Source organism: Parus major, chromosome 5 (assembly GCF_001522545.3).
Source record: "Parus major isolate Abel chromosome 5, Parus_major1.1, whole genome shotgun sequence".
Lineage (NCBI taxonomy): Eukaryota > Metazoa > Chordata > Aves > Passeriformes > Paridae > Parus > Parus major.
Genome location: NC_031774.1, coordinates 13,837,815 through 13,851,424, shown reverse-complemented (window position 1 = coordinate 13,851,424; position 13,610 = coordinate 13,837,815). Strand labels below are relative to the sequence as shown.

At 38.2% G+C, this 13,610-nt stretch overlaps 1 protein-coding gene across 5 annotated transcripts; it reads left to right on the top strand.

Annotated features, from left to right (window-relative positions):
* The first annotated feature begins 99 nt into the window (after window positions 1–99).
* On the top strand, window positions 100–13,391 carry UEVLD (UEV and lactate/malate dehyrogenase domains). 5 transcript variants are annotated; one of them, XM_015630616.3, is made up of 12 exons: window positions 135–404; window positions 1,566–1,650; window positions 2,283–2,345; window positions 3,060–3,223; window positions 4,075–4,210; window positions 4,639–4,757; window positions 6,378–6,483; window positions 8,193–8,363; window positions 9,124–9,297; window positions 9,585–9,669; window positions 10,270–10,393; window positions 11,622–13,391. In XM_015630616.3, the coding sequence occupies exons 1-12, from the start codon at window positions 372–374 to the stop codon at window positions 11,784–11,786; spliced, it is 1,425 nt and encodes a 474-aa protein (XP_015486102.1). In that variant the 5' UTR covers window positions 135–371; the 3' UTR covers window positions 11,787–13,391. The 5 variants fall into 5 exon arrangements, with proteins under 5 accessions (XP_015486106.1, XP_015486102.1, XP_015486104.1 ...); XM_015630618.3 differs by lacking the exon at window positions 3,060–3,223 and having other exon boundaries at window positions 137–404; window positions 2,283–2,350; XM_015630620.3 differs by lacking the exons at window positions 9,585–9,669; window positions 10,270–10,393; window positions 11,622–13,391 and adding an exon at window positions 8,499–8,583 and having other exon boundaries at window positions 100–404; window positions 9,124–9,230.
* The last annotated feature ends 219 nt before the right edge of the window (window positions 13,392–13,610 follow it).

Sequence of the window (13,610 nt, the reverse complement as noted above, 5' to 3'; positions counted from 1 at the left end):
CGGGGTTCCGGTGGGCCGGGAAGGGCGGCCGTGTCCCGGCGGTGGCTGCCCAGGGACTCCCCTGCCTCCCCGTCCTGCTCTGTCCCGCCCCGTCCCTTCGCATCCCGGTGCCTGCGTTGTCCTGCTGCAGTTTACTTACAGTTTACTGAGTTTTAAGTTGCCCCGCGCATCACTTTATCCCCATGGTTCGCGCCGTGCCTCGCGACTGAAACCTTACTCTTCCCTCGTTGGAAATTAATAACTCTTTTCTGGTGGCATTCCCCGCGTTAGCGCCTCCACGCCTGAGGAGCACAGACGCGTTGTTGCAGCATCCCTGTGAGCGTTTTAATTTCCATGCGAGAAACTGAGCTGGGCGTATTTAAGCTTTGGGCATGCCAAATACTTTTGGGTGCGAAGTGAGGAAGGTCTGTATCTGAATCACCTCGTAAATCCTGTGATCTTTAGAAGAGGACAAGCTATTTTATAGGAATGCCTCGTTTTATATTACGAATAGAAGGAGGCCAGCTGGGGAAAGATGACTTTGGTTTCACAACCAGATGTGTATCAACGCCTCCAAAAAATGTCCTAAGTTGTGTAGACATTCATAATTAGGGAACATTGGATTTTAACTTTATTTTGTTGTATTGCTACATGACTTTGCAGAATCCAGTGATGGGGACAAGCTAAGAGGTATTTCTTGTCAGTAGCTCTGTGTTTTCTGTAGACAGTAGAAAATAACTGTGCCATGCTGTACAATGCTACCAAAGCTGTCACATTGCTGCCAGGGTGACAGACTGAAGAGAAATTCGATTTTATCGACGGTTTTGTGACAATTATTCCAGGGTACTGAGCAGGTCTTTAAGCCACTGTCAGGCGATGGTTTTGTTTGTTTAGGCAAGGGTTACAGAAAACCAGCACCGAGTTTCCCAAATGAGAAGCAGAGGATCTAATCTAGGAAACGGAAAATACTCTTTGTAACTTTGGGATGTGGGAAGATGCAAATCTCTTGGAAGTTCAGGTATTGGACTGGCTGTGGACAGTCTCCATGAAGCAGCAGTGATTTGTTTTCTCAGCTCTCAAGGACAGCTTAAAAATGAGGGGAAAAAAAAAAAAAAGCTCCCAGAGGCTAATTTCGTACACATTTGACACATTTGTGGAAAGCAAAATCTTAGTAAACTCTTTAGAATGTGTGCAGATGGATCTGAGTTTAACTGTGTCAGTAAGAAAATAACCTCCTTTTTCTAAGTAATTTATATTTTTATGTTCTTTTTAATGTGTGCAGAGGAGACTAAATTTTACTAAACTTCTGCTCACACAGCTGTAAAGGGGATGAAATGGTATATAAGGAGTGATGTTCAGAATTTCATAACTTACGCAGCAACAGCAGACCTGCTGTAGTTTCAAAGCTTTTTTGTAATCATTTCTTTTTGATAACTTATTTCACATTAAAACTATTTCTAATACAAAAAGTAATTATTACCTTCTCCTTTTCATGTTTCTGTCTTCTATAGTGTCCTTTTCCCTCTCTTGTACAGAAGCCTTTGAAGTGAAACTTTTTTCCATATGTTTTTTCTCCCCCTTCTCAGTATAAGTTCAGAGACCTAACTATAGAAGAGCTGAAGAATGTTAGCAAGACCTACCCCAACTTCACATTCTCCATGAACACATACAGTAAGAAGTGATGCACTTACTCTGAACTATTTGTGGGGATTCTTACTTGCCATAAATGCAGGCTGTGTATAATAGAATTTGAATAGATTTCTGTTGTCTTCCTGTCTTTACATTGACTTGCAGTAAAATTTCTCATGCCACTCTTCCTGAACACTCTTCCAAAGGATGCATACATACAAAAACCTCAACAACTCATTTACTTCATCTTACTTCAACTTGTCAGTAATTATAGAAGATTGATACTTTAAGTTCTTTTTATGTAACACCATTTTTCTCATCTTTCATTAGTGTATTGAAAGTATTTTTATGGTTTTAGCTTATTAGGGTGTGGCTTCCAGAATCCATCAGCCTGACTGGAAATTCCCACAACATCAAAATTACCCAGTGCAAGGGGTTTTCAGAGTAATGATGTGCTTAGTTGTACCAATGCAATTTAGTTAAAATTTCATTAAGGAAGTATTTTAAAATGTGTGGGGGGGGAGGGGATCTTAGTAATATTGTAGTCTTGTTTCTTCCAGGAAGAGTATATTTGATTTATAAAGAAAAATCACTGTTGTATATTTGTAGTTGTGGATGGGATTGCTTTGAAAGGAGTTGGTTGGTTTATTTTTTAATTGCCCTTTTAATTTCAGCCTTCAAGGATGGATCCCAGAAGGACCTCCTGAATTTTAGTGGCACTGTTCCAGTGAAATATGGTAAGGTAAATCAAACATAATTTTCTTGCCAGCTATGAATCTAAATGTAATATGTGGGTGCTGCTTCTTAGCAGTTCATTGTGAAGTGTCTTCAAAGGGCTTTAGAAAGGATTTTGTATGAACTGGAAGAAGCCACTTCTACTGCACAAGCAAGTGCACAAGTGATGAAATAAGGTGCTATTAATTGAGTTAACTGTTTAAAAAATGGTGTGGTTTAAGACTGTGTTGGCAGTCTTTGGTGCTAATGGAGCTTGTGTGAACTCTCTAAGACCTACACTTGTATAGACAGGGTCCAAAAACAACTTGTAGACAATTTTTTATTTTCAACTTAAAGCCTTTGAAGTCTGATGCAAAGCTCTTTATAGGCTTTTTTACACCAGGTGTTAAATCATAAAATAAGTATGAAATAAATGTATGAAACCTTTATTTTCTGGGAAAAGGGGACACATTGGCTGAGCGAACCCCTGGGAAGCAAAACAACAGAGCTTTATATTCAGAAAGGCACCATCAGTAGCACTTCAAGTTGATCCAGACAAGTCTGGTTTTATTAATTAGCCTAAGTAATATAAATATTTTCCAGTGTGAATCTGGAAGTGATCTGTCAGGCTTTTTTCCTTTGTTATTACAAAGTGTGAATCACATCACACACGGCTGGTCTTTAGTGCTTCTTCTCAGTGAAGAAGTTAGTTACGGCTTTTATTTTGTGTTGGACAGGTAATTCCTATAACATACCTATTCATCTGTGGATCCTGGATTCCCATCCCTTTGCTCCCCCTATTTGCTTCCTGAAGCCGACTGCAAACATGGGCATTGCAGTGGGGAAACACGTTGATGCACGGGGCAGGATTTATTTGCCCTACCTGCAGAACTGGAGCCATGTAAGAGGTGGAGTGGCTGACAGGGGAGGGAAGCGTTTGGGGAGTACTGCGTGGTGTCACGTGGAGCTTTCAGGTAGTCTGAGGCTTGTAAAGGCAGTTGGAAGTGATTTTCATGACAAAAGGTTCCGATTCTTTTTCAAAGCAATGTAAGCCTCGTGATACTTTGTTGCTATGAATAGTGAGACCGGTTGAGTATCCCTCAGGAAAGTTCAATGAAAGTTTCTGCCTTTTGGGTGTGTCTCTTTTGGCAGAACTCTGAAACAGCACAGGGATTCAAAAGTCAGTGCTGTTGCTAAATGATTTTATGCACTGTATTAAATTACTCTCTTAAATATCACTGACAGGCCAGTAAAAATTGTTTAATGAATGCCAGCTTTTTGAAATGAATGTGCTGTATTTTACATTATTGATACAGAAATTGCTAAGGGAACTTCTACTGACTTCATGGCATGTTTTGCCTGGAGGAGGACTGAATTGCCAGAACTCTGGGCAGTTGAGCTCATCTAAGACTGAACTAACTTCTCTTTAGCTAGGATTTGTTCCTTTTATAGTACTGGATATGGCTATATCAAAGGTTTCCACATATCCATGGATACCTTCAAAAACTACTAGCACTGGTAATTTCAATTTTAGAATTCCTTTCATTAAATTCCTTTTAATCCATACTCCTGTGTGGAAATGATCTTCTCATAGTGATGCTTTTCTCTCCCTTAAGTGTTTGTGTAAATATTAAGAATGTCAGCATTTATAATTTGATTAAATTTTATATGTCTCTGGCAGTTCACAGCTGATACCACTATAAGAAATAGCTGTTCAGCTGTTTTGTCTGCTGTTTGTCTGCTGTATTTCAGCCTAAATCAACTCTCATTGGATTAATCAAGGAAATGATCGCAAAGTTTGAGGAAGAGCTCCCTTTGTACTCACTGTCATCTTCTGATGCAGACAGGCAATCAGAACTTCTCTCCTATATTGCAAAGATTACTGAAGGTGGGGATATTTTCCTGGACTCATTTTTAATGTTATTATAAAATGTATTAACTTATTGTCACTACTTGATGTCACAAGGAAACCTAAGGGTTTATATTTTACAAATTTTATGACCATAGTCTGTATGCACACTTGTAACAGCAGCAACGGAATGCTCTTTTTGTGATATTAATGTTTAGCTTCTTGCTATTGTCATGCTCATCTGTTTCTACTTAGTGAAAAAAACATTCCTGTCTAGAGAGGAATATTTGTTTTACACCTTGCAAGTTGTGATGGATTTTCTGTGGTCAGTCTTGACTCCTGTTTTGGAAAAAGTCTGTGTAACTTGATTTAACTGTGGCACAACCATGATCCTTTATGAAGTAGCAATACTTGCATTGATACACTATGGACCAGCACCTAAGTTTCTTGTTTTATTTTAATTGCAGGAGGGACCGACATGAAATCAAGGAGTAAAACTGGCAGAAATGAAGGATGCTTTAACAAAATTACTGTTGTTGGAGCTGGAGATCTTGGCATTGCATGTGTACTAGCAGTTGCAGCAAAGGTACATAATTATTAAAAATAGCAAGAGGCCTGATTAAGAGAGAGGATTCCAATCTAGTTTTTAATATCTGACACTAGGGAATACCTTATCAGGTTTAACAACTGTCACTGCTCTTATAAATGAAAATCCTGGACTTGCCAATACGTCAAGCAATATAGCCAATTTATTAATTTGCTCAATAAAAGGTGAGCAAGTGTTTACAGCGCACTGGGTGCATTGAGGGTCTCTACCCTAAGCAACGCACAAATTCAGGTCTCAAGAGAGGTTAGTCTCTTATACCATTCTAGGCACTTTACTTCCTCAAATATTCAGTTATTTTTTACTTGCTTTTTCTTCATAATCAGTTCTTGGACATCTGTTGGGGAAGTGGTCTGAGATGGTCTTCTGATGAATATTTACTGTTATTAACCAATGTTAGCATCCATTGGTTGTTGTCTTGTGAGTTTTATGTGCACATTTCTCCTGTGCAGGAAGGATAGATCCATGTGTTTTGTGAGCCATATGGTCACACTTACAGGCTACTCATATATAAAATGCAGCATTAACAGTAAATATTGCAGAATATTTACCTTCTGCTGTCTCCGTAGTCTCTCATCTTTCTCTTAAAATATCTTTTTCCATTAGTACTAAGCATATATTTTGTTATTCAGCATATATTTTGCAAGCTTTCTTTCAATCATTTCACAACTTAAAGCTAACCTGTCTAAAAATACCTTCATAAGCTCTTCCCTCAGTTATTACAAAACTCAAAGTTAGCATGTTTTAAAATGCTTTTGTAAAGCTTTTTAGCTCATGTTGGTTTTCCCTTTTTAAGTGATTACAAATTTTTCTTAAAACTAATTTATAGTTGATACAAAGGATCAACTTTTTAAAGCTTAAAATTTTGTTATTAGAACAAGCTGTTATCTAAAAGCTTATTGTTATGTAATTAATTTATTAAACTTTACTTCCATGCTTTATTTTAACTGATTTTCAAAACTTTTCCTTGTAATAATCCCATGGCCTCTGTCTGCATTGCTCGCAGACACACATACATAGTGCATACAGACAGACATAAATACGTGAGTGCTATTTGATTGACACAAATCACCACTTAATTTCTCACACTGCCTAGGTCATTTGTCACTTCAGTTAACTTACAGACATGCAGGTCCATAAGAGGTATTCATTTTCTGCCCTGGTTTCTTAGTCAGCTTTTTTAATTCAAAAGGTTAAATATTGAATTCACTTAGTTTGAAAATCCCTAAAGGATTCTTGTCTCAACAGTAGCTTCTCACAACAGGGATCTCCTAGTTCCCTGGAAAAGGGTAGTCTGTAGATGGGCTGTACTTCATCACAGTTGTATGTTAGACACAATAGTAACATCAACATTTTTGACTTCCCAGAGATAGTTTTGTGAGTTTTTTCTTTGTTTTGTAATGTGTTTTTTTCCAGTTAGACTTCCTAAACTAAGTCCTTTTCCTTGTGATTTGGCTGTAACTTTGACTAGTATTTTTGTATGATTTGTACACAGTACAGCAAACAATGAAATGGGAGGAAGTTTGGTTTTTATTCCTCACTCCCACAAGAACAAGTTTTGTTTTGGTTTATTATTAATCTGTATTATTTTTATTCATACAGGATGTTGCAGACAAGGTGGTTCTTTTGGATCCTTCTGAAGGTACAGCAAAAGGAGGGACCATGGATTTGGAGATTTTTGCTGTGCCAAATGTGGAGATCAGCAAAGGTATGAGATGTTGTTTCTGGGACAGGAGTGGGTGCTGTACTGACTGTGCTTGTGCTCATTTTAACAAGAGCAGGACACCTGGGGAGATACAGTGGCACATAGGCTGTCTTTTTTTAAAAGTCTGTAGGTAAGAGGCTAATGCTGAAATTGGACTCATGAAGAAATATAGAGAGGCCAAGCTAGAACTTCTGTGTCATGGTCAGAGACAGGGAGGGAAGGGGGAAAAATATTTGCATAGGAATTAGTGAAGTCTGTGAAAGCAGTGTTCAATAGGCTGACTAATAAAGGTGTGTTTGAAAGTGCTGCTTTCCTAGTTTGATGTTCATTAAACATACACATGGCCAATAGTGAGTCCTTAATCACTATCACTGCATACTCAAAAAAATGAGTTCTTAATAACCCTGTCCTCAGTCAGCTGTGAGCATACAATTCAATGGGGTCAATGCCATGTCTCTAATCAGTGATTAGTTACAGCCTTTGATGGTCTGATGGTTGTAGAGGTTGAGGCCGTGTAACTCAGAAGTTTTTCCGCAAGGAAAGCTGGAACCGAATTGAGTAACATTCTTTCTTTCTTGTGTGTCATGTTTCATGTTCCTTGCATCCTTTTCAAGATGAAATGAGGGGTTTTCTTGTGCTTCTCTTTTAATTTACCATATTTTGGGGACAGGGACTTGCTCTGGTTCCACCCATCTTTGTGGGTTATTCTGCACCTGGCATTGCCTGCTGTACATTCTTTGATCTTATCTTGCAGGTTTTACTGCTAGCACACCTTTTTTCCTGAACCCTGGTTGTGCAACTGTACCACAAATCTGTTTGTACCTCTGTGGTTACCTGTTGTATGTTTGCATTTAGCTGTGGTATAAGAAGCTTGTTAGTGTTACAGTACTACAAAATGCTTGTATACTCTCATCTGCTATTTTAGTATGTTTATGTCTATGTTTGGGGCAAGCTGATATTAATTATATCCTGCTTAGTATGGTTTTAATTTGTCAGTGCAGTAGACCTCTGCTTTGGCTTCAGCTGGTTCCAAAAGTGGTGCAACAGACAAATCACCCTGTTTCTCTATCCAGGCTGATCACCTATGTAGCACTCAGGTATTCAGAATTACCTGCTCAACATAGCTTTGATTTAAAAATTCCGGCAGCAAGCGTGGTTGTGTGTTTCTTTGGGCTAATAATAAAATTTGTCTTTTATTTGAGTTAATAAATAGACTTTTGGAATGGTTTTCATGGCTGTCTACATGCCCTTGATTAAGATCTAAGATCAAAACTTATAGAAGAAGCCTCAGATAAAGAAGTAAAAGTCTTTCTGCTTCTTTAACAATTGGAATAAAAGTTCAGGAGCCTTTTCATGGTTTTTTTGTTTTTTGGGGTTTTTTTGTCTCTTGCCAAGAAAACTTGGAAAAGTTTATCTGTCAAAGCTCTCTAGATGTTTTCTGGTCTCTACTATATAACCGTGGACAAATTGTAGTCTGCCCTTTGTGTTTGGCACCTGTAAAACAGGAAAGTAGTTCTGTGGGAGAGCTGTGTTTTATAGGTGCTGTGGAAGCACCCCAAATTCCAAACTGGGGGATATGGGGGGGACAGAAGGCAAAGAATCCCTAATTAAGCTGGATGCTGTAGTTCAGCCTTTAGAGCAGCTCTTGGTTTTGCATCCAAAACTCAGTAGAATGACATAAATTTCAAAATGTACTTTCTCTATATTTTCAGATTTTTCTGCTTCAGCTGATTCCAAAGTTGTGGTGCTTACAGTTAATTCTCTGGGTAATGCTCAGACTTACCTTGATGTCATACAAAGCAATGTGGATTTGTTCAGAGGAATTATTCCAGCAGTATCCCACTACAGTCAGAATGCTGTTCTCCTTGTTGCTTCTCATCCAGGTATGCTGGTACTCTGCATAATATTCTGTCCCTCACCTGGTTTTTTCTCTGGCCTCTTTTAAAAATGTATTACTGCTTGAATATACCTGGTTAGTCAAAAATTCTTGCTACTCTGAAAGATGTTTTCCTTTTCAGCTTTGAGCAGGACACTATCTTTGAGGGTTTTTTCTTTACTGTTACCAAGATTAAAGAAAATAGTGTACTTTGTTTTGTGTAACAGGTATGTATTTCTTTGTTTCTGTGCGTGGTTTCAACCTGGCTGTGTCTACATTGTTAGCATCCATTGGTTGTTGTCTTGTGAGTTTTATGTGCACATTTCTCCTGTGCAGGAAGGATAGATCCATGTGTTTTGTGAGCCATATGGTCACACTTACAGGCTACTCATATATAAAATGCAGCATTAACAGTAAATATTGCAGCTAGATTTTGGTGGAAGGTTTCAATTTCCAGGTTAGTGGTACTGTGAACTAAGACAAAGCAAAGTCACTATTTAGGAGAGGGAAAGAAGTGTGAGGCTCTATCCTGTAATGCATTGAAGACAGCTCTTCTTACTCTCTTACCATTTTTGTTTCTATTTTTTCACTTCTTCTCCACCCAACTTTGTGTTTTAGGTTGAAATAAATTGCCAATATATTTTTACATGCTTATGCCTTTTCTAAAGTAAAGAAGTCCACAATTTTTCATAATGATGATTTATAATTTGCAGTTGAGTTGATTTTTTGTTCCTTCATTGGCAACATGTTTTTTCTTTGACATTTAGTTGAAGTGATGACATTTGTGTCGTGGAAGCTGAGCTCATTTCCCAAAAGCAGAGTAATTGGAGTAGGTACCAACCTCGATTCAGAGAGATTTCAGTATATGCTGACCAACCTTTTGAAAGCAGAGGTGCTGGCAAAAGATGCCTGGGTTATTGGTGAACAAGGAGAAGACAAAGGTAAAGTGATACTTTATGATGACTATGAGCATGTAATGTCCTGGCAGTGCCTGAGTGACTGAATAGTGAAAGAACAATTGAGAAAAGTAATGAAGGTAATGAGAAAAGTAATGAGAAGAGTGGTAAATTCTTATAATAATGGCTTTAGTAATGTACTTTTAGGGTACTAAAGTCTGTAGACCTGGATCAGTAGCAAAAGTATTTGCCAATTGTCACAGGAAGAAAAAACCCAAAACAAACCACAACCTCAAATGTTTTTTGGTTTTTTTTTTGTTGTTTCTGTTTAGTGCCATCATGGACCAGCTGTAATATAGTTGCAGATCAAACAGAAGCAATGGCTGCTCGTAACTCAAGGGAAAAGGTGGCTAACAGGTAGCACCATTACAACCTTTTTTCCTTCATGTTTAGGCACAAGATATTTACATGTTCTTCAGCTCTTTATGAAGTGGGGGAAGCTTGCTCTAAAATGTTCATACTTTGAGTTCATGGGAAATTGTAGTTCAAGTTGTCATTCACTTTTATGGATGTGTATATGGCCACTGTTTTTCTGAAATTCTTACTAACTTTGTGCCTGTGGTGATGTAAGGAGACACAACAATATACAGCAGCATATCAGAGGTGTTTGATTGTGTATTTAAAACAAATACTAAACAAGCCTTCTGGCCTACTTTTCTCAGAGCTTGTGTTGGAAGCATTTGCTTCAAATTAAGCACAAGTTTGGGATGAATTTAATTGATTTAATTATCAGTTACACCTCTTGACAGAAAAGAGAATTGTTACGAGTGTAGAGAAAAAATATGGTAAAGAAATTCTTTTCAGAATTGTTTTCCAAAATAGAGAATTGTATTTTTATAGTATGCTTTACCTGATATGGTACACTTAAACCTGTATTTTGGGTTTTACATAAAAACCAAAATAAGAATAATACAATCTAAACATCACTTTTTTCTCTTTTTCCTGGTTTATGTATAGAGCTATGGAAATTCTAAAGGGAAAAGGTCAGAGATCTTGGTCTGTTGGGCTCTCAGTTGCTGATTTGGCTGACAGCATTCTGAAAGATAAAAGAAAGGTTCATTCTGTATCCACTCTGGCAAAGGTAAATGTGTTATTAATACCTTTTGGTTGGCACTGTAATTATATTATTTATACTAGATACGACCATTAATTTTGGCAGCACAGACATCTCAATGTTCTGAAGTAATGCTATTGCCATTACTTTCTTCCAACAGGAGCTCTCAATTCTAGTCCAAAAATAGGCAAAAATCGCTTACTGTTTTAATCTGAAACCAGTATTAAAAGTGGATTAAAAGTGGATTATTCTCCTAAAAATACAAGTCCAGAGAGAAAGTACATTTAAGGTTGCTGCCCATCACCCCTGCAATAGATAGATTTGGCAAATGAAATGTGACTTGTAGTTCCACCGTGATCAGTGTTGAATGTAAATTTTTTTTAGGGGCCAAAAGAATTGTGTATCTTTTCTGAAAGTATAAAATGCATTTTCTGCCAGTATTTTATTTAAGTTTGAAACAGCTGCTTTTTTTACTCCTTAGTACTTTCCCTAAGATGAGAAGATTATGAAGTAATAGTTAACTTAAAATTGTAGACTGAACTTTGAAGTTACTCCTAAGAGGCGTCACCAAAACATTACGTCATTCCATATGATGAGAAAACCCATGTAGAAACATTTATTTGTCACTTCAATTTAGAGCCTTCAGAAGGAAAATTTGCATGTCCCGGTGCAGGGAAGTTGAGCTGGCTGTTTATTTTATTGAGCACATACCTAATTAAATCACTATGTTTCAAGTGAAGTTTTTAACCATTCTTAAACTAAATATAGATACAGAGGAATGACAAATCTCTTTAAAGTATCTACAGAATGTAAAATTTCACAGTTTTTTTAAAAAATAAACACAATCTACAGTGGAAACTTGAATTACAGGGATATTATTTAATTTATTTTGTTCAGTCCTAAAACAACTAATGATACTGAACTATAAAGTGTCCCTGCTTATTGTAGCTAAGAAATGGTGTTTAGTGGTATACACTTTGCTTTACAGAAATCTATCTATCTGTCTTGGAAAAAATCCCCAAGTGGGATCACACATTTTTTTCATGGTTCACAAATTTTTATCTGCACAGTAATATTATACAGTTTCTATACAGTAACCCACTGCACAGCATCTAAAATAAATGGAATTTGACCTATCCAAACATGCCATAAGTTGGAATATCCTTGCTTAATTAAAATAATCAGGTCATTTTGTGTAGTTGCAGCAGAAATAAGTAACTGTGTGTGTGACTGAGTTCTTTGTGTGTTGTTTCAGGGGTGTTGCAATATTAACAGTGAAGTATTCTTAAGTCTCCCGTGTATTCTTGGAACCAGTGGAGTGATTGAAATGGTCAGACTGGAGGAAGACCCACTGGTGCAAGAGAAACTGCAAAGCAGTGCAGGCTCAATTCATGACCTTCAGCAGCAGCTGAAACTATAAGGAAGCACAAGGGAAGCCTCTGTTTCTGCTCACTGAAGCTGAAGATCTGCAAGGCAGAAGAAGTTGCTTCATATATATGGCTTTCTGTAGAAAACAGGAAGCTTTGTTACTTTACTTTCCAAAAGTGCTTTCTCAGTTTAGGTTTAAATAATTTAATACTGCACTTAACAGTAATCTTTTCTTTGTGAAGTGCACTTTTGGTAGCCAAAATGAGGCAGGTAACATGCAATAATGTTTTACCTAAATTTGAGTGTCACTTGCCTGTGGTTTTTGGCTGCCAGTTATAGCCTGATTCCTGGGTTAGTCTTAGCTCTTTGCACCTCTTTAGGAGGCAGTCCTAGAGAGGGGCTTACCCAGCTCTGCAGAAATGCCAGCATGCTGAGCCCACTGGAACCCTTCCTTGTGGCTTTTAAATGCTGTATGTGAGGCTTGTGTAGGGAACAGTCACACTCCAGCTCCACAGGCACTGGGGATGCAGTTCCATAGCTCCATCTTTCATGGTTATAGAGGCTTTTATGTCAATGGACTCCTGGTATTTTGCTGTTTGCTAAGGGGATCACAATTTTTTGCCATATCCTTCAAACCTGAACTATTGGCCATGGATTTCTGTTCACAATTAATGATGTCTGAAATACTCCACTTATGACTTGCTTGCTTTTACTTTGTGAGGACATTTAGAGCACTAAAGCATCTGCAGTTCTCACTACACACCTGCAGCACTGGAATAAGGGTTCTTCCTGAATGGGAGGAGCAGGGGCTGGTTTGCAAATAAAAGATAAAATCCAGCAGTTAAACAACGCAGGAGTATCTTCACATTCAGGCCTCAATCCAAAGCCAGCTGGGAGTTTTACATCAGCCTCAGGAGAAGGCAACAGAACCTGTAACTGTCCTCCCTGGAGGCCAAGGATGTGATGAAAAAGCAGGATGTGGACTTGTAGGTAAAAACCAGATGGTTTTGAGATCAAGGGATTTTTTTGGGTTCTAACCTCTTGATTTATTACTGGTAAAAGGCTGTATTGCTCCTGTATACCTCAGCATCACATGGCAGGCACAGGGGACTTGGATTCCACTCCTGCTGTGTGCAGCTTAGGAATGTCATTCCACGTTTACACTTTGAGGGATGGCTGGTTAAATATTACTGGAAGTTTGTTCTGAGCAAAAGTAGGATCTGTAGCAGAGCAACAGATCTGATCCTTTGTGCCTTCCAGTTACATCTCACAAAGAGCCAGACATGCAGGGAGTTCTGAGCGTATACTGATCTCAGAACTGGATTAAAAATAGAAACAAAAAAAAACTTCAGTAATTCAGACCTTTGTTTTTATGGAATACCCAGATTTCTGTAGTGGTAAATGATGGGGCATAATTAGTGATGGCTGCAGGTAACCAACTTTGCTGCTATTTTTTCTTAAAGCTGTACTTTGGGGTTTGGTTTTTTTCACTTACTTTGGAAAAAAAAAACAACTATGAATTTAAGGTTTTACATTGTTTTTCATGGTGTTATTTCTTATCTGTTGAGCATTTATTTTCATGCAAATAGTCAAGCTGTTGTTTATTTAGTTTGGTGCTTTTGTAATAATCTTAATCTTAAAACGCTGCCAGCTCTTACAGGTGTGTTTTGTGGATTAATTTGGTGTTTCGTTTGTGTCGTATTCCTTGAACATTAGCCAAAGGGGCGCGGTGGGAAACCTCTTTATCACGGGCGGCGACAGTAAGGTCTTCTAGCAATAAAGGGCGCCGCAAAGCCGCTCTCAGCGGCCCGGTGCCATCGCTGCCCGCCCGGTGCCCGCTCGGTGCCCGCTCGGTGCCATCGCTGCCCGCCCGGTG

Coding starts and splice junctions, on each gene's coding strand:
- UEVLD (XM_015630616.3), top strand. CDS start 372: ATGCCAAATACTTTTGGGTGCGAAGTGAGGAAG. Junction 3,224..4,074: donor ACCTGCAGAACTGGAGCCAT/GTAAGAGGTGGA, acceptor GCTGTATTTCAG/CCTAAATCAACTCTCATTGG. Junction 9,298..9,584: donor TGAACAAGGAGAAGACAAAG/GTAAAGTGATAC, acceptor GTTTCTGTTTAG/TGCCATCATGGACCAGCTGT.